Below are 22,464 nucleotides of genomic sequence, written 5' to 3' on the forward strand. Positions count from 1 at the left end.
ATTTCAAATGGCTAGTTTGTTTTTGTTCAATCGATACCAAGGCTCTCTAGTTATATGATCAAGTCGTTTGATTTCGTCTCGTTGAGGTAGGTTGAGCTCGTCATGAACACACAGGATTGTAGTCGGCCAGGGGACCTGAGACGGAGCCTGGAGGCTTAGCAATGGCTCAGCCCTAAGCGGTTAGCGGATCCAGGAGGCTGGCGCGGGGAGTCCCCCACCAGAGAGGCTGTGTTGGTCGTTGGTCCCACGAGAGGAGGCCTTCCAGGGGATATTGATGATTTGGATGGAGGTTTTGGCTGTGATGATGGCACGAGATTGAGAGATTGATGCACGAATCACGTAGAGACCCAACTTCTTTCGGTCTAAGCCACCGACCTGTGCATACCTAGTGAGCAAGACATTTGCTCTACGTAGTAGAAAAGACCCATTCTTGCTCTGCCTCTCTAGGGTAACAATTGGTAAGACAGCCAAAAAATGGCCTGGCCTGTCTGTGCTTGCTGATGATCCATCGCCTTGCGACGACCAGGGTCTTCAATTCCATCCTTCCACCACAGCTAACTTCACTCTTCCCTCCATTTCCAACTTCACCTCGACTCTCGCCAGGCGCGTGCCGTAAACTCGATCAATTCTTTCGAGTGCTATCTGGTACCTTTACTTGTCATCCGTAATCGAGCTCGACGATTCCGTCCCGTCATGGCTTCCATCTCATCTTGATCGCGCCAGACTTCCTCCGAATCGCCTCTAACCCCCACCGTCGATACCGGCCTGTCTCTTTGCAACACAACCATGGGCGACTGGGCCCGCGGGTGGACTAGAGTCGGGCAAGTAGGCCCGTCTCAACATTATGGCCGTCCATGGGCGATCGAGCGCGAACACGAGGAGCTGAGAATCATTGATGGCTGGGGCAACGACGACAACTGGCCGGGCATGTGAGCAGTCCATTGGTGTCCTCCTAGAGGGTCGAGCCTAGGTTGCTGACCGTGTTGCGGTAGAAATAAGCCTCTGTTTAGTGGTCCTGATGCGAAGCGATTCGATACAAAACTTGCCAAACTCGATGACCTAGGATTCGGCGCCTTCGGTCGCGTCGAAAAGGTCACCTATGGATCAGTCTACCTAGCGCGGAAGCGAATTACTCGCCGACGAGGTCGCACCATCGACGATTTGCGCCAGGAGTGCCTGACCATGGAAAAGCTTGGCGACCACCGACATATCGTTAAACTGGTTGCTACTTATGCGCCCCGAAGCCACGAGTTGTGCTTGCTCATCTGGCCTGCTGCTGTCTGCAACCTAAGCATACTTTTGGAAGATCTGGAGTCTTTGCGACTCGGCGATGGAGATCGCGAGGATATCATGAAGCGACTGGATGATCTGGACATCAAGGACCTAAGCGCCATTGAGTCGACACCCGAAGATCAGGTGCTCGATTCCGCGACAAAATGCCCGCTTGAGTATCTGCGCAGCGTGGTCGGTTGCATTGCTCGCGCCATGGCCTACTGCCATCGGAACGATGTTAGGCACCTCGATATCAAACCATCCAACATCCTCCTCAAAGCGGACCGAGTCTACCTCGCCGACTTTGGCATCTCAAAGGACGTCAGTGGACAGGATCAAACCATGACAGAGGGGTTACCGGGAACCGAAAGATGGCGTGCGCCTGAGCTCTACGCCGGGCATGGCTCCAGCATGCAGTTTTCGGATATCTATTCCCTTGGTCTCGTCTTTCTCAACATAGCGACCGTTCTTTACAACGTCCGGTTGGAAGACTTCGATAACGCACTAAGATATCCCGATAAACTGTCACGAGAGGAACAACTATATGACCGGGAAAGGAAGTTGAAGGCACACTTGGAGAAGCTCACTTCTCATGCCTTGGTCACGCCCCCATTCATGTTCACTTATGAGGGCCAAGAAACAGTCAGACCAAGACCAATCGTCAACTTGATCTCTCGAATGATCACTTCAAATCCCAAGAGTCGACTACATGCCGACAAAATCGACGACAAGCTGTCAATGCTAGGCGGTATTCATCAAATCTACCATGGCGAGTGCTGCAAACGGCCGATATCATGGGTCGAGAATAAGTGGGATGCCAAGTTTGCGGGGCTGGCGAGTCTTCGAAAGGAGAATGATCGTCTGAAGAAGAGGGTAGATGAACTCGAGGGACGAGACAAGACCTACGAACTTCGGCTCAAGCATGAACGTGAAGCGCATGAACAGGCTATCACCGCTCTCCAAAATAAGCTCAAGAGCATGGAGGAGAAATGCCACATGCTGGAGGCCGAAAAGGTTGATAAGAGGAAGGGTGCCGGCCGCAGTCCACGTCCGATGATGCCAAGACCGGCTCGAAGTAGCACTTTGTCTCTCTCATCGAGCATCGAGCTAGAAAAGTCGCCCAAAATACGATCAACGCCAACAACGCCAGCACCGAGACCTCCTCTCCAGCCCATGTCTCGCTCGGTGCAGCGTTTCACGGCGCATCGCAAAGCACCACAGGCTCCGCAGAACGGCTCCTCTCCCCGCCCCCTTAACGACTTGACACCCAGAGCCTCGAACGAGTTTCCGACCTCAAGGTCACCGAGTATCACTAACCTGTCGGGTTACACTTTGCGATCTCGCGGATCTGGCTCGAAGCTTCCTCTCCCTGTGACGCCAAACCGCAGCGAAACACCCAACTTCAATCGCGATCAAAGCTTGACGGACAGTAGCATGGCGTCCTCTGTATTCTCTCGAAACAGTATTGAGACCACTCCAACGCCTGTGCAGGGCAGCCCGGCGTTGAACCGCAACCCCATTCCTCTGGATTCTAACAAGGTGCCTCAATGGGGTCAACTCCCAGGATTGCCCCCACAGCCAGATGAGAGGCCAACGACCCCTGAACCGAGCAGCCCGGCCTTCACCATGCCACTCTCTCCCATGTCGTCACCCAGAACGCTCCGGTCAGATCTCGCCAGTGAATATGGGGATTATACTCGCCGACCCTCTTTACACTCGCAGCAGTCCCAGAAGAGTTGGGCTGAAGTAGCAACTGATGGCGAGACGCTTCGGAAGATGATCGGAAGACCGCGCGCCCACTCAAATAGGTCAAATCGATCGAATAGGCAATTGGAGGTGGAACAAGCTTGATGGCAAAGCCTGATGAGATACTTGCACTGGATATATGGGCAAGCATTACGATGTTTATGAATATGGAAAAAGTTTGCATCTTCAGGGTATGGTTTGGCATTTTGGATCCATATATCATTGTCATTTACACGGCGTCTTGAGCCATAAGCATGAATTATACTGGGTAATCGTACCCCATCAAAAACTGCCTTGCCTTTTATCTAACATCCTATCAACTCCATTCCATCATGCCGAATATCCTGGGTATATGTTATACAAAACTAGTTACAGCCTCTCGTTACCTCCGAGACGCCTTTATGGCCGCGAACGCGTCGAGGGGAAACTTGCTCGCGAAATTTTCATCCGGCTTCTTTCCACCCTTTCTAGGCTTGCCTCCAAATTGGCCTTGGAACATCTGCTGTTTCTCAAGCTCCTGGACCCTTTCCACCCACAGGGGAGCCATGAACGGGTCCTGGAAGGGCTTTGTCTCTGTTTCCTCATTCCGTGCCGCCTCCTTCTGCCGAGCCTCCTCTAGAATCTTGTCGAGAGTTTCTCTCGCAGCAGTTGCAGCTTCGGTATCATCAGGTGATGGACGTGGGATTCGTTCCTCCGCCTTCGCCAAGGCCTTTTCTTGCTGAACAAGCTCGTTGACTGCCTTGCCACGGGCAACCCAGTCTGACCAACGTCTGTCAAGCTGTGATTCGATCCATGATTTTGACAACTGCTCACTCCAGCGGTAAGACCCTAACGTGCCGTCGCTAATGGCCTTGTCCTGGAACCCTTCGGCAGCCAGCTGCTTGTTCATGAGGGATTCCCACCGATCCTCTTCATCAGCGGAACCAAGGTTTTCCTCCTCGATGTCTAAAAGTGCCAACAAGTCCTTTCTAAATAGATTGGACCTCCTGCCGACGGCTCTTGACAGAACCCTAGGTTGTGGTTTCTTAATCCGTAGAAATACTTGGCCTCCGCTCGTGTTGGCGACTGTGGGAACTTTGCGCTCGCCTACAAAGGCGGTTTTGGGGAGGGGTCGGACTGTAGGTTTGTATTCTGGTGGCGCATCAGGAGGGGAGACTTTGGTCAAAAGCGGAGGGTTTTGTCTTCGTGTCGAGGGAGGAGGGGCTCTGGAGCGGGATAGAGCTGATGCTTCGTTTCGTTGTCGTAGGAATTGGGTGATCTGGGCGTGTTCGAAGTTGTCGGTCGTTTGGCCTCTTGTCAATAATGTGAGGAACTAAACGATGTGTTAGTAGCTCCTAGAGTAGTAACTTGGACTATGGCTTACTTTATATCCCGAAGCCATAGAATTATACACGAGCCTCAAACTGGCAAGTGGCTTATTTTTCACGAATCGCTTCCTCACAATGTGGGCTATTGGATGCGTCGGGCCGGGATGCTGGAGGTCTTTGGGCAACGGGACTTTCTTTCCCGTCTTTATTAAGGCGCGGTATAATGCCAATGCGGCGATCCTGTGCCGCGAATTGCGCGCTGGAACGAACGGTTGGCGAAACATGAAGGCGACGGATTGGAGGAGGGGCTAAAGGCTGTGATGCTCTTGGAGCATAATTGCCCTCGTGGGCCGGGGTGTTAGGTTTACGCCCGTAATCCAGCTGAATCTGGTCAGGTACAGGCGTGCTCAACTCAGCTGCCGTGGGCGGAAGTTTGCGAAGGATTCAATTGGACTTTCTCATCGTTAGTACCATGAGCATGAGGCCGATATGCGGCTTGAGATTTTGCGATGTTTCGATGATGACTAAGCCTGCAACCCCAGATTCTACCCAACCAAGGCTTCCAACTTTTCTTCTAGCTTGTTTGCATGAGTACGTCAACTGAATATGACTTAAAAGAAATCGTCAGTGTGTTTACAAGAAACTTAGTCTCTCTTGGCTAGTTATGTAGGACTTTCTGTGGTAAAACGAATTGCCTTTACAGCGGTAAGGCTAGGGATGTCCAGTGGATTCACAGTTGATACTCCAACGTTGCAGGTGATAACTTGTGATCGACGAGTCCACGTGCTCTCGACTCTGCTTACCCAGTCAAGGGGTGACAACCATTACATATCAATGGGAGGAAACAGTTAGAACCACGCTAATGGGTAGGGCTGCATTGGGAGCTGATGAGAGCTCAGCTGGATGCTACCCTACAAAGACAAGATTTTCTCACCAGGTGACTCTTTTTGCAGGCAGCGCGAAGATCAATTCGTGATTTATCCCTGATATTTTAGACGTTCCGGAGTTCCCGGAGAGCAAAGATAAAAGTTAGGAGGAGAATGTTGACTCTTTCACGAGAAACTGACCCCCTTTGCATGCCCACTTGGTCTTGTAACAAGACCGAGACATCCGCACGACTCAACAAAGATCGGACAAGCGAGAATGCCGAAGACAGATCTTGATTCCGGCATTTGTTCCAGATACAGGCCTTGATTCAGCCGCGCGCTTGCATCGGAATGACTGGAAGGTTAGTCATTGGCGGGGTGGTTGGCTGATCAAGCCAGACCTCGGTCGTCGGGCTCGGGGTGTTGAAGATTCCGCGGCCGTCGAGTTGAAGAGCGGCATTAATCAGGAATCAGAAATGTTTGATCTGCAACCAGGGCCGGCGGCAAGTTGAATGCTTGCTGTTAGACAATGGTTTTCGCTAATTCTTGGATTTGCAGACGCCGAAGCCGAGGGCATACACTTATAATGCCGATCCGGTTCTTGATCGTCTATACTCGCGATGTAATCCATATGCTTGTCCTCCTCTGTCTACTTAGACTCAGTTTCTCACCTCTCCAAGTACATACGACCATACCCACTGGAGAACTCGGGATCCCGTCCGCTCTCCCATAGATAAGCCAGTGAGGGGCGGATTAGTAGTTGGGTCGGTGACGACCAGCGAATCCCCGCTGTTGTATGTTTTTGCTGCGTGAAGTTATTTTTGCTGGTTCATATACCCTCAGCGCTCTTTCTCCGAGTTGGCTCCGTGATCGTAGATGATCGAACAGGGGTTTGGAATCCCGTGTTGGTGTAATTGGTGATGGCTTCAGGCTTTGCCCCAACAAAACAGCGACAACGCGAGAAACCAGGGTATAGAACATTAGCCCTAGTCTTGTCAGTTAGCAATTGGGCAGTTTTCCTTGTCAGACAGGCGGTCTGCAGCGTGTGAGTTGGCATGATACACATATGCACGATGTATGTATGCGCTTTCACACCCATGTCAATAGTGCCATGCCCCCATGTCAACCCCATTCTCAAGCTTCACATCCATGATGCTTCGGGCTCGACCGCCATGTCCCGGAGAACTGGTCCGGTCGCCTGTTGTCCTGGTGCCGAAGAACTGTTCTTCCCTGTATGTCCTGATGGGAGTTTCTTTTGAGTTAGGACTTGTCGATGGTTCGCATGGGCGTGGGTAATCTGGCAGTCGGGCTCTGCTGGAGAGCCGGGAGCGACAGAGCGGCTCGTTGCGCCTGGCGTATTCGGGAGGGAGGCTCTTCACCGTCAGTATCGTTCGAGAAAATGATCTCACGTCCAACAAGCACACACAGAGCCTAGTTCCCCGCCAATCGCCCAGAAGGCTTCCAAACTTGGACGGCATGGACCATTAGGAAGCCAGCTTGAAACCCCGCGCACCAGTAGACTTGCAACACCGTCGAAAATCTTGCAGTTGACGGACCGCACCCTCATGCTTGCTAACGCTGCCTATCCGCTTACTCAAGACGCGAGCGGCAAACGGGCTTGAATGGAAGAGGCCAACCCAACTCTGACCGCAAAATGCACGCGATCCATCTGATGGAATGGAATGTGGAGCGCTGCCACTGATGAATGCGTCCTGCTGGCGCTAACTTCCAATGAATCTAGTCTCCGTCCTTCCCGGGTCTGCGGGAGGCTGAAGTTTGCTAGTTTCTCTCAAGCAGGACACGCGATGATCCCAAGGGGCACTCGATGACTTGCAAGTGCTCACGAGTCTTGAATCATGTTGTTCTCCGTTCTCATTAAACTGGTTCGCCACCAGCTCGTACTCGGGTTTGCACTCCAAGAAGCTCGGATCAGCCCTGTACGGGAGGTGCCGCAGCTTGCATTGATGGAACAGACGACACCTCATCGTCCCGGCGGCATGGCCAACGGCCAGACCTCCTAAATGTTAGCTAACGCCCAGGGCCAAAGCAGCCAGCCTACAGCGGTCTCAGGTGAGCTCCCCGCCAGCTGCCAGCGCCAGAGTCACTGGCAGTGGGTTTTCTTCTCCTCGAGGTGACGGAAGTGGAAGTGGGTGGTCGGCCATGTCCACGGGTCCCACGACCCCACCTCACTAAGCTATGAGGTACGTACCTGACTGGAAGGGACGGGAGAAGGAAAAAGAAGAAAAAATCATCCCATGATTATCATGGACCAGGTTTGCTTTGACACTTGGTCCCAGTAGGAATAAAAGGACAAGACCCAAGGGCGACAGGGTGCTTCCCGCCTCCTCTCATCGTTTGTTGCCCTCAACGAGACGAGACGAGCTTAGATGAAGCTTCGTCTTCGTACCTAGCTCCCTTGACCAACAAAAGCCCCCCAGCCTTCCCGTCCGGACACCAGGAGACTGGGTTGCTGAATAGGAGGGCGTGCCTGATGACACGGACGTCGACTAGCACGCGACAACGACGTAATTAAGGAACAGGCTCAAACTTTTTTTTCCTTATGAGCAAAGAAGCAAACAAAACAAACATCAATAGAACCAGGATCCAAGAGCGGTAACCACCTGGGGAACCAACCAAATAATCGAAAGACATCCTGGAAGTCGTCAAGAGAAACAGACCACAAGGCAATCAGGAACAGCCGCGAGCTTGGGTACAGCTGAAGCTGGAGGTCGCCATCTAATATCCAATCCCTAGCCGCAGCGCAGATCGCAACAATTTCAAAGGGCGGCCTCATTCCCTTCCAGCTTACGGATACCACCCTTTCCGAGCCTCTTACTACACCATTTCGTCGTCGTCCTTCTCCTCATCTCATCTCTCTTAATTTCTTTCTCTCATCTCCCCCAACCTCTCGATACCAGCCCAGCAAAACGAAAACCATCACGCTCTCTCCCGCTCAGATCCGTCTTTCGGCGGCTGCACACGTACCAATCCGTAAGTCGCCCGCGTCTTTGCCCCCTGTCATCGCGTGTCTGCGGCCTACCTCTCCCCGGCGCCGCTCTCTCGACACCCCCTGGCCCAGCTCTTGATTAGCGGATGGAGTCGTGCAGCATCGTTGAGCTGTGCCTGACGGTTGACCGCTCTATCCCCGGCCACGAAGCGAAACTATCAGACCCATCAGCGCCGTCACAGCGGCCATATCGGTCGTGGCGAGCCATCGCCTACCCCAGCTTGCCCGCCCTGCCGCCCCTGGATCTGCCCATGGTCGCGTCTACCACGGTACATCCACGCATCTTCCACCGCTCCCACCCCTGGCGGTCTTGACCGTATTCTTTTTACCCTTACCCATGCGACCATGCCTCCTTGCGGTCTTGACCAGCCCTGCGCCGCCTGCAGAGATTCATAATCATTCATCATTCACTGAGGCCGCTTCCATCGAAGGCTGACTTTCAAACACCAGGCCCCACGCGATCAGATCAGCTCCCATCATATTCATCACTCTTCGAGCCGCTTCTCACGTAACCTCTTCGTCCTTGTTACAGTGGTCTCGCCTCATCTCACCGAGCTACTCATTGTGTTACTCCTCCCTCGATATTGTTTGAGATCTCTCCCTCTCGCCTTCTACACCATCCCTCCACCGACCGGCCCGTGTCTTGTCCAAGTGCTGGCGTCCACGGGGGTCCGACTTCTCCCATCCTGTCTCCATCTCACATATCCTGGTCATATCAGACCATTTCCTGCCCCGGCTTGATATCCCACCAGATTGGTTCCTGTGTTCCTTGATTCGGCTCCGTCTGTGCTCGGCTCTCGAACTTGGCCAAACAAATATAGTCCCGGAGTCTGCCTCACTTCGCCTGGTCTTTCAACGCCCTCACCCACACTCAGGTATCGTTTGTTCAAGTCGACTCGAGAAGGGGCTTCGTCTCCCGAAGCTATCCCAGTATATAACCTGGATCGAGCCGTTGCATGAGCTCGAGCAGAACTGGCTAGGCCACCATGTTTCTGCATTCCGGCGCCAGCCTACACGGCCACGAGTACTCGGCACACCGATCATCTACACAAGCTCCTCCCGGACGATTGCCCTTCCTCCGATCCGCTCTTCGAAGGCCTTCGGACGCCGACGTCACAGGACCACCGGTGCCAGCAGCCTCGCCTGCACCCCCAGCCCGGCCTGTGTCATATCATGAGAAGGCCCCCTCGATCACATCAGTAACTCCAGTTCGTCGAACGTCCCGGTCTCGACCCAAATCCGAATACATGCCCCGAAGAGAGCTCTCCGTTCGCTTTCGCGAGCCTGAGACCGATGACGATCTACCTCCTTCGGAAGTACAGAGCGAAGATGAAGGCTGCTCAGACGTGGGCGAACTAAGCGACTCCTCTACTGCAAGTCGGAGAAGGAGAAGAAAGCGTTCTCTCAGGAGATCAACACAATTTCTGCTCGCCCATCCAGCTCCTCGACCAGGGGCCAAGCAACGCCGACTGGTCCAGGTTCGCCCACGATTGCTTCTCCAGCTGCAGGAGCTGAGCGAGAAGCGCGCCCTTCCTGCTTTTGATGTCCTCCCCTCAAGCCTGATTTCAGGACCCCTTATTGTTCCTCGATTAGCAAAGCGATGTCCCTGTTTGTTCCGTGCCAAGCCCGTGCTTGGTCTTAATGACCTCCTTATCGTACGTAGCGAGGATTACGACACACCCACAACTCCAGGTTCTCTTGATTCCGAGGATTCGCTTGACCAGAGGGACGTTGTGGCAGTTATCAGTCCCCTGCCACACATGGGCGACGACTCGGCTGAAATAACCATGGAAGACGGGTCGACTTGGGAGTCAAGCCGCATGGCTAATGGTTCCTATGAATTTATCGGAGTGGATGAGCGAGGCCGGATCAGCACAGCGCGATGGGTTAAGAAGTCGTCTACGCCAGTAACTACACCACCTCCGGCAAACGGCGATCAAACACCTCCACCGAGCCCAGTTCCATCAGATGTTAAATGGACTTTCAGTATGATACACCCTGATACGCGAAGACACCCGATCATGGGTTCTCTCATGTCGAACACGCTGGACGTTTTCGATACTTACAACACCATGTCGACCTCAAGTGGTCGATATCCTCCTACGCGGTGTACTCCCTTGGACCCCAAGTTGGCCAGCGACTGGATCGTATCTAACCCACCCGAGATCCAATCACGTCTGACCAAGGTGGTCCCAGAGGACATCAAACTATTAATGGTTGCCACGGCTTCATGGGTCAACCTGCGACACACCGGATGGCCAGCTTCGGCAATCTGCAGAGCGCCGTCAACCTTGCAAAAGCGCACACCGAGTAACGCAGGCCCGCCGAGGGCTCAAACCTTTCCTGCTCGACCCAATCTCGCTGCTGTCAACCCCATACACCAGGTGCAGCACGCAAACACAAGCCCTCCCGGAAGCTCTATGGACAGCTCATCCTCGGAAATTCCCGGGCGCCGAAGGTCCATGTCCTCCAACGCTGGTTTCGTGAAGAGATTTGTGGTACCGCGAGCCAGCGAGGACGGACGACCACCACTTGATAGCCTCGATTTTGACATTGATAAGCCGCCTTCACGGCGCATGAGTGTCAGTATGCGTCAATTTGCGAACAAGATCTTCCGCCGGAGGAGCAACTCCCAGGCACAGGTTGAAGATTCTCTTAAATATAAATTAGAATACTAGGGTACCGGTTAAGGTCATGTAACATTAATATAACCAAGCCCTCATTTGGGTAAATTTCAATCAACCAGCTGCAAGTCTCCGCCGTCTCTGTTTTAAGTCACTGGCCTATGCCTTATATGCCCTGCCGGAATCTCCACAGAACGGGCAATTCGATCCGAGACGGACGGCCGAGTGGGGCAACAAGTCTCTCCGGAGTCACTCGGGCCTCCCCCGCCGTTTGCCCAGTGAGGGGCCGGGGCCCAGACGCCGGCCGAGTGAAGAGCTGGAATGCACGATACCTAGGTGGAAGCCAGCCACAAATCCGCTCTCCTCGAGGATGCGTCTGTGGTGCCGCAAAGTTGCCGCCAATCCGTCTGCATGTCGTACGGGCGTTTCTTTGTCTTCCTGCACCAAGGTGCCTGACCATCTCACGCGCCTCGCCGCAGGCAGTGACGGAGACGCGCAGTCTGTCTGAGCGGCACAATAGTTATCGGCATAGCACTCTGGGGATGCATGTGCAAGGCAGGAGGAGCTTGCGTATGTTGTAGAGATACTTCAAAGCTCCGGTAACGCCGTGGACTTGTTGCTGTCTCCAATCAAGTTCCCGTAAGATCTCCGTTTGTAAGCCTTGCTTCTTTGCGATGCCAAGGCACGACGTGATAATGAGGCGGTTGAAAAGCCACCCAGGAACTGCAAGTGGTCATTCTTGAGACATGAGATGTAAGCCAGCTATTTGGGAAACCAACGTGTCGTCTCATTGGACAACGGTGGAGTTCATGTCGATGACAACACGGCCCCAATGCCTTGGGTATCCCGACTTTCCACCTGTTCATGGCAGGAGTGATTGGGTGCGATCCGTGGAAGTGGAAGGGTCGAGAAAGGGCGAGAAACAGAGTATGCAGCCTTCGTCAACCGCATTGCGAGATGTGATTGCTACCCGTTATTGGTATCACAGACACGCACATCTTGGTGATAGCCTGAGTGCTGGCGTTGCTGAGGATCTCGCTTGCCGTGATTGAGCGAGAGAACGGGGCTTTGTGATCAGAGGCACAGGCCAGTCAAACACGCCACAGATCCAAGTATACGGTACGGGAGGTACAGCGTTCTGGCCGTGACGGACGAGGTATCCAAGACACACATCTTCACTGCTGGTCCCAGCCATGAACAAAGCCCCCCGGAGCTCAGGGCGTTAGGTGGGGTCATCCGCCGCTAACTCACTAAAAACTCCGGAACCAGAAGGCCTGGAGTGAGCAAGGGCCCACTGGTCGAGGGCACAGCTGCCCCAGAAAAAAATGGACCCTCCGCTGGAGTGTGCCCGCCTAGGCTGCTGCTGCTGGCATCATCCATCATCACTGCAGGCCGACCAGGGCCACCTACGACGCTCCTCGTTCCTCCAACTCCTCCCCTCCCATTCTTCAACTCTTCACTTTCCGTTCCGCATTTCCATCAAGCATCGTTGCCCTCCCCAGCGCCGCTGTATGCTACCTACTTCGTCTTCTATTCTAGCCGAGCAAGTATCGATGCGCATTCGACATTTATTTCGCCCGCCGACAGAATAAACTTACCGCCCGAGCTGAGCCTAGCTGAGCTGAGCTGTGCTGCGCTCTGAGCTGTGTTGCCGCACTCGGCCATTCCCGCTGGCCCTGCTGCAAAGCTTCGGCAACCCACTCGTGACGAGCCGGACACGGGCCCGCGACGGTATAGAAGCCGACTGCATCGCCGACCGCCGATTACGACCCTCGATCTGTCCAACACTGCGCCGATATGGACGAGAACATCGGGCCCCGGCCTTCGGGAGCCCATGCTTCCATGCCGCCCACCACAGGAGCCAATCTGCTAGCAAACTTCATGCCCTATGAGCCCATCTCACGAGCCACATCTCCCGGCATCCCTTACCCGAAGACCGATGAAGATGATAGGAAACGCTACCGACCTCGAACATTTGCCTACTTCCAGCAGCTGCCATTCGAGGTAGAGGAGGAAGCTCAGCGCGATGCCGCCTTGCAGGGAATTCTTAAGCAGCTCTACATCGCCGTTCGCGCAGAGGACTTCTCTCCTGGCGCCCTCCACTGGACCAAAGAGCTTCAGGGCTGGCTCAATCTCAAGTTTGAGATGACGAGGGAGCAAAGGGCGAAGCTGGCGAAGCTCTACTACTCGCTTGCTCTCGCCCCAGGCTTGGACGCGACAGCTTCGGACCGCTTCCTACGTATGGTCTTGACACTAACTAGGTACGTACGATGGCCATGTAATGCATGCGATGGATACTGATTCATTGATAGGAAGAACCACTACTTGAAGCCTGGCGAAGATCTTGTCCTCGACTGGAGGCCCCTTTGGAATGAGATCAAGGCCTGGGTTTTGCCCTCTGAGGTCCCCGCGCACCAGAGCAACCGCAAACGATCAGCCAAGCAGCTGCTTAAGCTGTGCACTCATGCGCACACATACTTTGACCCCGCCGAGCGCCGGGCTATGCTGGAGGAATTTCTGCCGTACTTCAGTGTGAACGAGCTACCGAACGCATTCATTGTCGTGGGCGTTCTGAATGCGCTCCTCCCTAGCCATCCCGCTCCTGTCAGCGAGCACCAGTCACAACCAAGCGACTTCTTCCCCACGCTCTTCCACCTGTGGTCCATCATCAACCGTTCTAAGGCATTCGATGTCTTCTTCATCGACCTCTTTTCCCGTCTCGCTCGGGATCACATGCACTGCTCCCATGTGCCTTTCGGTAGCCATGGCATTTTCACAAAGGACCAGTCCGACCTCATCTTCACAGCCATTCTCCGGCTCACACAAATACCTGTGGGTCAGGCTAACTCGCCATACACCCCCTTGGACTATCTGTCCGGCGCAGGCGTGTATGTGGAGAAGGACAAGAAGAAGTATCCTGTGGCCTACATGATTTCTCGCTTGATTGTGAGCTCCTTGTCCCCCGCCAGCCTGCAGGGCGACGATTCGATCATGACGAGCCTGGAAGGCTTCATGGAGTCCATCGACACCTTTTTCCATCCTTCGAACCAAGGCTCTTGGACCACGATGTTGGGTCAGCTTACATTATACCTGACTGAAGCCTTCGTCTCGCGATGGAATCGTGAGCAAAGTGGCGAATTGGATCTCCCCGAAGATCGCAAGATCAACGCCGAGCTGAAGAAACGCTTCGTCTCGTCTCTGAAGGAGGTGACCTTCATGGGTCTCTTTTCCAAGAGCAGCCGCGTGTCATACTACTACTACAGCGCCCTCCAGGGCCTTGCTTACCTCGAGCCTGACTTGGTGTTGCCGGGCGCCCTGCAGAGGTTCTACCCCAGTCTTCAGGGTCTAGTTGAGGTCCACAGAACTACATCCAGCTTGAACGGCTTGCAGATGATTGCGAACATCATGTCCAAGCTCAAGGGATATCGTTGCCACATTACCGCGCTCTTGGCTCTTGCCTTGCCAGGAATCGACGCCAACGACCTAAATAAAACACAATACACACTCAATTTCATTCAGAGCGTTGCTTTCAGCATTCCCATGGTGCCCTTGGTCAAAGAGGGCAGCCACATCCACGACACCACCTTGGCCATGCAATGGGTTCAAGGTGAGATGGAGCGTATGGAGCGCGAAGGGCAGAATGTCAAATTTGACTACAAGAACGAGCTCACCGACGAAGACGAGGCGAATATTCTCAGATCCTCAACTACCGGATTTGGCGAGTTCATTTTGACGTTGTTGGGCAAGGTCTTTACCTTGCTAGAGAACCTACCAGACGCCAATCTGGTTCGTGGTGGGGGCACCCCTGAGGACAACGTCATCAACGCCTTGCCGGCTGCTTTGTCGCCATTGTTTGCATCGCTGTCTCCTGAGCTTTTCGACATGGCTCTTGAAAAGGTTGCAACATTTGTGTCAAGCCATGTTGTCCACCAGGCCAGAGATGCGATGGCTTGGATCCTCAACGCGCTGTGTAAGGTTAACCCTGAGAAGACGCTCAAGGTTTTCATCCCTATGCTGGTGGTCAACATCCGCAACGAGATTGACTTCAACAATGCTGCATCTGACCGAAGCAGCGGTACAGAGTATCTACCGAGGGACCGAGCCCTTGTATGGTACGTTAGCATGTTGGCAATGGCTGTCGTCCATGTTGGTAGTGAAGTCCTGAAGTACAAGGATGATCTCCTTGGAATTGCGGACTACATGCAGGAGAAATGCCGTGGTCTGCCCACCATCCTGGTCTCGAACTACATTCATCACCTTCTCCTGAACTTGACTCACACATACCCCATTGACCACGCTTTGTATGAGCCCGAAGTCATCAAGCGCGGCATCGATGTTGATGACTGGGGCAAAACAACCACCCCGAACGATCTAACCATCCGATGGCACCAGCCTTCACCCGCCGAGATCGACTTTGCTGTTGAGCTGTTTGCGTCGCAGACCAAGACCGCCAAGGACCAGCTAGAACTACTGATGAGTGATAACCCACCAGTGAGCAGGACAGGAAAAAACAAAGAATGGTCCGATGAGGTTTCTCGACTAATGCAGCAGATCAGACTGGTCACATCCGGTATGGCTACCATGTTCGACCCCGAGCGTGCTGCAGGCATCATGACTGGCAACACTGAGGAAGACCATGATGTCGCTCGCGAGGATGACGACGAGATGATGATCGACGAAGACCCCCTTGCTGAGGTGGCTGAGGATGAAGAACTTCGACCCCAGTTCCGCTACAAGGCAGGCTATGTCCTCAAGTCGAGTGACCCAGCCTACCGCAAGATCCACGACCTGCGTGAGGAGCTGGGCCACCTTCTCACCAAGACGCACTCATTCCTGAATGAGAACCAAGAGGATGATGTTAACTCCTTCACTGCTCTTTATGCTGCTTATCGAACCTGGATCACGGATGTCGGTATTGAACGTTCCGCCCACCCCCTGGAGAGACATGTTCGACTGTACAAGTCGGACATTGCTGCTTTCAAGATCAAGGGACTCAGAAAGGTCTACCCGCGACCTCTGCTCATCAAGCGCGCAGAGGCATACCAGCTGTTGCGCCGAAAACACAATGCTTCGTCAAGACAGAAGAGTGAATTGGATAAGCGCCTGTTGCTCGACCTTGCCGAGTCGAGTCTGTCGCTCTATGCAGATGTACGACGAGTCGCGCAGAGCGCGCAGGATTCGTCATTGAAGTCTCTCATCGGCAGCAAGCCTTTGGTCATCCCTGTCATTCTTGAGGGATTGCGGAAAGCAATTGAGACCAACGATCATGATCGTATCAAAGGCGGAATGTACACCCTCCTATTCACATCCCTGCTCAGGACCCTTCTCAAGGACTGGCGATTTGCTCCCGAAGCTATGCGTCTGTACATTGAGACTGCAGGCATCGATAAGCCCTCCATTCAGAATCTTGGGTCATCCGCATTGTACACCCTCATCGACTTTGGCAAGCCTTTTGAGCGCATGATCATTGTAGACGACGTTCTGCTCGACACTATCAAACCTGCAGGAGACGTGTCGGCAGCCATCGAGACGCGCCACCAATTCATTTTGCAGCGCCGAAAGAGGGTGGAGGACTCCAAGGCGAACCTGGGACTGGAGTTGACGGAACGCGCCAAGGGGGCTCACTGGAAGATCGCTACACGGTGCGCCATCTTTGCCACAAATCTGTGCCTCCGATTCCACACCCTGGCACCGGCCGAGTTTGTTGACCTTGTGGCCAACGGAACGAACGATCCTCACCCCGGTCTGCGAGGTTACTACTTGAACGCTTTCACTTCGGTCTTTACCGCCGTTGATATGCGCGCGGTCTATGGGCACGAGTATCGCAACTACCTCCTCGAAAAGGAGGTCGGTGACCGGAACCGGGTTCAAGTCCAAGTCGAGAAGGGCGACGAGGAATTTACCCACAATTTCCTCGAGTCTTTCAAGCAGCCTCAAAACGCGGCGTACATGGTGGATGCCGACCATCCTGGCTGGCTGGTCTGGGGGAAGAAATTTACCGCCTACCGAGCGAAGCCTCTCCCATTCGATAGCTACGACGGAGTAGAGGGTGCGCTGCGGGACCAGATGGGCCAGATCTTGAACCGGGAGTGGCTATCTCAGTGCTTTGACTACCTGAAACAGGAACCTCGCGACGCTACGACTGATAGATTCCGCATGAGCAACGTGTACCTCCTTATGCATGTCTTTGACCTGATGCACTACGGCAAGACGGTGGTCACGCTGGAGGACGTCAAAGAGCTGATCAAGGATGTCTTTGGTGATGGCAACGACAAGCATCAACATCGCGCAACATCGGAGATTTTGGGTGCATTGCTTGCAGGTTCCAGCGATGATCCACCAGAGATTCGCAATCGCGTGTGGGAGTACGCCGCCCCAATGATGCTCAAGATTTTTGCGGACGACCTGACACCGGATAACCTGCAATACTGGCTTACCTGCCTTCACCTAATCTTGGACTCTAAGGATCCCCGGCGATCACATGAGATTGTAGATGCACTGCGATCATTCCGACTCGATATGACGTCCAATGCTGCTTTCAAGGAGTCCTCCAAGGTTCAACTGCTCGAGTTTATTGTCGCAGATGGCGGCTGGCACTTCCGACACGAACAGCCAATCCTTGACGACTTCCTTGCACACATCGACCACCCGTACAAGGCAGTCCGCGAGGCAATCGGGCGAGTACTGTCGGTTATTTACAAGACTCGATACCACGAGTCGTTTGAGAACGTTAGCAAACTCCTGGATGAGAACAAGGCTGCCTCATCGATTGGTATCCGGCCTTACCAACCCACCGAGGAGTTCACAGCCACGATCAAGGATGTGTTTTCCCGCTTGGAGAAATGGCGACATGAGAGAACGCCTGGCCAGCAAACGCCATGCTCGTACACTTCGGGTTCCAAGACGGTGCTGATGTGGCTCGACTGCACCCTATCGTCGCACGAGTGCATCCAGATGGTGCCGTTCTTCCCCAGCCCCTTCATGGAAGAGCTGCTGCACATGATGGACGTGAAGGAAGACCCGGAACTTATGAGACTGGCGTACCATGTCTACCGTCACTTGCCAAACATCCCCTTCCGAGATGGAGAGGACTCGGAGTTCATTGATGCCCTGATCCGAATCGGCAAGACGTCGACGAGTTGGCACCAACGGCTGCGTGCCCTAGTCAACATGCAGGTCATCTACTTCAGACGTATCTTCCTGACGAGAAGCGCCCAAAGAGAAGCGCTGTTCACCGCTGTCTCCGACATGCTGGGCGACCCGCAGCTTGAAGTGCGGTCATGCGCATCCACCACACTTGCAGGCATGATCCGCTGCTCACCTCGCCGCATCCGCGATCCCATGATCGCACACCTCAAGGCTCGTTTTGAGGATGAGCTGCAACGCAACCCAATGCCAAAACGGGGCCGCCATCTCCCCGGCACCGACACCCCGGTCGACGTGCACAAGCAAATCACAAGGAGGCACGCTGCGGTCCTTGGACTGGGTGCCTTGATCGAGGCATTCCCCTATGCTACCCCGCCTCCTGAATGGATGCCAGAGGTGCTTGCGCTGCTCGCTCGAAGAGCCGCGGCTGATCCTGGAGTGGTGGGTAAAGCTACTAAGACCATCCTCAGCGAGTTCAAGAAGACCAGACAGGACAGCTGGACGGTGGACCAGAAGGTATGTTGAATGCTCGCTGCTCTGCGGAGTGGCTCTTGCTGCATATAAGATTTGCTAACCGATACGTGCAGTACTTTACCTCTGAGCAACTGGAGGACCTGGAGGGAGTGTTGTGGAAGAGTTATTTTGCCTAATGCGCATAAGCCCCAGGGAGGATTCGAGTTCAACCTCGTAGCATAGTTGACGCCTGTCCGTTGGACGCGGACTTGTGCCCCAGGCCGGTCGATGCAGGTCGGTGAGAGATGTGTGGTGCTACATCCTGGCGGAGACCGGATACTCCCTTTGGCACCGCCTCTGTAATCTTATTGCGGACGGCCCTTTTGATAGACCTTGTATACCAAAAAGTAAGCGCCATGATACAAGAGTCCCCAGCGCCTAACCCCGCCCCGATGTTGGACGGATTCTGAAGTGTACTTGACAGACCCAGTGCACCGGTTCGGGATCTACCTGGTTCGGGTGGAGGGGATGAGTTGTCAGACTTGACGCTATTTCTCACGCTATATGCTAACACTGGAGTCCTTGACTTGGCCTGGCGGTGAGGCAGTTTTGTGGCAATTCACCTGATGCCAAGAGAGGGTTTGTCGATGGCAGTGTAAGGGGTTAAACCGGGTCTCGTGGCAAACTTCGACTGGTGAGGTCGATCATCGGAAGCATCTATGCGAGTTTTGTTGGATAGCGTGGTTCGAAACCGTATCAATGGAGTTTCGTGTTGTAGAGATGAGATGAATGTGATGCGGTGTACAAACGAGGACGCCAGGTCTAGATTATTCTGCCTCGTGAAAGAATCACAGTCGATGGAGTGGAATGTCGTTCCCAGGGTCGGTTGTCTCGACTATAGTCGGTCGTCTAGACGCTCGGCGATTTCCTAAAGCGTACTCAAGAAGCCTTGGAGCATCTCAAAGTGTATCAATGGGGTCTGTGGACTAGTGCCGCAGGGAATGAACCCGGGGAATAAAGAAAAAGGAGGGGAGAAGTGGAGGATATTGCGGCACAGCGGTTGACGGCAGTGTTCAATGAAACAGGGCCTTTAAGAGGGGACCAGCGATAGTGTCAGTAACTAACTACCAGATCCAGGGCCCAAGAGAGTGGATAGAGTGGATAGGGCAAGCAAGGGACGGGTCCCGACGAGAGGGGCACTATCTTTAATGAAGCCTGAATTATGGCTCGCCCTGGCGAGATTTCGGGAGCCTTGCGCGAGGCATTCGCGCATCGGAGGCCCAGCACGGAGGCCGGCACGTGCGCAGCGAGTATAGTAAGCGGTGATTGGGTGAGATTGGCTAGGCGCCCTGATTTGTGACGTGAGAGCCCGAAAGCGGTTAGCGAAATGCTTGGCAGATTATCAGCGCAGTTGCGCAACCAAACGCATGGCCGGACAGCCTGGTCGTAGTCAGCCTTCATCAGCCTTAGATGCAGCACAGCCCCATGCCCAACAAGGGAACATTCTGCAGTTTGTCTTTGCCAACAATCAATCGCGAACAGGTATTTTCTGGGTTGAAGCGCTGTTTCATCTGTCGCAAAGAGAACAAGGAAAAAGAGCTTGTACGCTTTTGTCCGCGCGCTCATTCCTGTGAACACCATCTCAAGTTCTCCAAAGGCGTTAGGCTAGGCGCAAACAGCACCACCACCCCATCACTTCGCAACCGTGACTATCCCCGCCCGTCAGTGCATCAGCCGGCGCAAGACCCTGTGAGTTCTTTGATTCACCTCCGACTCATACGCCGCTTAACGTCCGCTAGACAAAGGCATCCACGCACACAGCCTCTTGCGCTTGACCTGTGCTGCCTCCTCTCAACAGCACATCACGCTTTGTTTCTCAAGGCCTAATCCGGCCTGCTTCATCGCAGCCGCACATAAATGGGCGCACTCTGCTCCAGGTCAGGGCCGGAGGATGGAGGACAGGACGACTACGACAGTCACCAGAGAAAACACAACATCAACACAACTTCAATGACGCAATCAACACGACAAACATCGCCTCCAACCTGGCGCCATCCGCTAGGCGCGCTGACCCTAGCCGAGGCCCTCGCTGCGAAGAGCCATATTGAGGCTCTCAATGGTGAGATCGCGGGCAGGAGGCCGATCTTTGAGGCAGAGGATGCGGGGACGACCGGTTCAACAGCTGTCGAATCTGATGATCCCCGCACAAGAGATTACTTCAAGTTGCGACAAAGTATCGTGACATGCGAAAGGACACTGGATTTTGACCATCCGTGTCGGAGAGGGGCGACACCAGATGAGCGGCGCGCCGATGCTATTATTCAGGAGTTGAAGCGCAGGGACGAGACGAATGTCTACGAAAAGGCCCCTTCACGGACGGGCTACGGTGGGCAGCTACACCCTCGGTTCCCCGGAGATCACTTCTTGTCAAACAAGAGCCTCATCGACCAGACCGACCTCTTCGCTGTGGCACGGCGCATGCCCAAGGGCGGCCACCTACACATCCACTTCAACGCCTGCTTGGCTCCTCATGTTCTGTTGAACATCGCAAAGGATATGGATCGCATGTTCATCACAAGCGACTTGCCCCTGGTATCCGACGATGATTGCTCAAACTTTGATCGCTGCGAGATCCAGTTCTCCCTCCTGAGCCCCGAGAAGGAGACCCCTGGAAACTTGTTTAGCGCCACATACAAAGCTCGACAGACCATGAAGTTTAGCAGATTCCTCGAGATGTTCCCCCAAATATACACAAAAGGAGCAACTGCCGACGAGTGGTTACTGGAGAAGCTCATGTTCCATGAGGAAGAGGCGCATAACTCCCTACAGACGGCATGCGGGTAATCCTTTCTTGTTTTGTACACTCACTTACCGGAATGATACTGATAGCTTATAGGGCTTGGGAAAAGTTCAATGGACGAACAAGGATGATGAAGGGTCTCTTCAACTACGAGACAGCATACCGACGATACACACGGCTCTGCCTCGAGGACTTTATGAAGGACAACATCACCTATGCTGAAATCCGGCCGAATTTTATGACGAGCAATCAGCTTTGGAACGACGAAGGTACCAAGCTTATTGACAATAAGGGTATTATGGAGCTCATCATCAGCGAGGTGAATAGCTTCCAGGCCGACATGAAGGCACAAGGCAGGTTCTTTGGCGGGCTCAAGGTTATTTACTGCACCCCTCGATCATTTCCACCTGAGAAGATCGAGGCTGCTCTCACTGAATGTCTCAAGTTCAAGAAGGTCTGGCCAGAGTGGATCGCAGGTAAGTAAACACATGGACATGCCGTCCTTTGCGTGAGTCCAGATTGCTCACTATGTAATAGGTTTCGATCTTGTTGGCGAAGAGTCCAAGGGACGGCCCATCAAGGACTTTATCCCCGAGCTTCTCAAGTTCCAGGAGAACTGCGAGGCTGCTAAATTGGAAATCCCTTTCCTGTTTCACTGCGGTGAAACCTTGGATATGGGAACTGATACAGACGGCAATTTGATCGATGCCCTGCTTCTCAAGTCGAAGCGCATCGGGCATGGTTTCGCGCTCGCAAAGCACCCATACGTCATGCAGCTCATGAAGGAGCGCGGCATCTGTCTCGAACTGTGCCCCATCTCCAACGAGATTTTGGGTCTTACGCCCCGTGTCAGCGGACATACTATGTATCAGCTCTTGGCCAACAATGTCAACTGCACAGTCAGCTCTGACAATGGAACGCTGTTCCGGTAAGCTACCCAGGGAAAGTCTCGCACCAACACCCAACTGATAATTGTATCTAGATCTTCTCTATCGCATGACTTCTATCAGGTCATGGTAGGCAAGGCGGACATGGGGCTTTTCGGATGGAAGCAGCTTGTGCTGTGGAGTCTTAAGCACGCTTGTCTCGATCAGTCGGAATACGCCCGTGTGTACGCTCACTGGGAGACAGAGTGGAAGGAGTTTGTGAAATGGGTGATCCAAACATATGGTGAGGACACCAAGGCTGAGTAAGAGAGTGCTGAGCGGACTCAGTCGGGATGATGAACGAAGAGCGCCGTGTG

General features: G+C 53.8%; 5 protein-coding genes across 5 annotated transcripts; 4 read left to right on the top strand and 1 right to left on the bottom strand.

Moving 5' to 3' along the window:
• Nucleotides 1-786: 786 nt before the first annotated feature.
• NCS57_00305200 (Protein kinase domain-containing protein) lies at nt 787-3,123 on the top strand (the record flags this gene model as incomplete). Its single annotated transcript, XM_053053067.1, has 2 exons — nt 787-929; nt 993-3,123. 2 exons carry the CDS (start codon nt 787-789, stop codon nt 3,121-3,123), a joined length of 2,274 nt encoding a protein of 757 aa, XP_052918313.1.
• A 277-nt stretch (nt 3,124-3,400) lies between these two features.
• On the bottom strand, nt 3,401-4,609 carry NCS57_00305300 (Complex1-LYR-dom domain-containing protein; the record flags this gene model as incomplete). The annotated part of the gene is made up of 2 exons (XM_053053068.1): nt 3,401-4,330; nt 4,382-4,609. 2 exons carry the CDS (start codon nt 4,607-4,609, stop codon nt 3,401-3,403), a joined length of 1,158 nt encoding a protein of 385 aa, XP_052918314.1.
• Nucleotides 4,610-9,184: 4,575 nt separating this feature from the next.
• Nucleotides 9,185-10,876, top strand: NCS57_00305400 (uncharacterized protein; the record flags this gene model as incomplete). The annotated part of the gene is made up of 1 exon (XM_053053069.1): nt 9,185-10,876. One exon carries the CDS (start codon nt 9,185-9,187, stop codon nt 10,874-10,876), a length of 1,692 nt encoding a protein of 563 aa, XP_052918315.1.
• A 1,743-nt stretch (nt 10,877-12,619) lies between these two features.
• Nucleotides 12,620-18,618, top strand: NCS57_00305500 (uncharacterized protein; the record flags this gene model as incomplete). The annotated part of the gene is made up of 3 exons (XM_053053070.1): nt 12,620-13,083; nt 13,135-18,484; nt 18,556-18,618. 3 exons carry the CDS (start codon nt 12,620-12,622, stop codon nt 18,616-18,618), a joined length of 5,877 nt encoding a protein of 1,958 aa, XP_052918316.1.
• Nucleotides 18,619-20,338: 1,720 nt separating this feature from the next.
• On the top strand, nt 20,339-22,414 carry NCS57_00305600 (A-deaminase domain-containing protein; the record flags this gene model as incomplete). Its single annotated transcript, XM_053053071.1, has 4 exons — nt 20,339-21,261; nt 21,318-21,697; nt 21,759-22,149; nt 22,204-22,414. The coding sequence occupies 4 exons, from the start codon at nt 20,339-20,341 to the stop codon at nt 22,412-22,414; spliced, it is 1,905 nt and encodes a 634-aa protein (XP_052918317.1).
• Between the last annotated feature and the right edge of the window lie 50 nt (nt 22,415-22,464).

This window comes from Fusarium keratoplasticum, chromosome 2, assembly GCF_025433545.1.
Source record: "Fusarium keratoplasticum isolate Fu6.1 chromosome 2, whole genome shotgun sequence".
Lineage (NCBI taxonomy): Eukaryota > Fungi > Ascomycota > Sordariomycetes > Hypocreales > Nectriaceae > Fusarium > Fusarium keratoplasticum.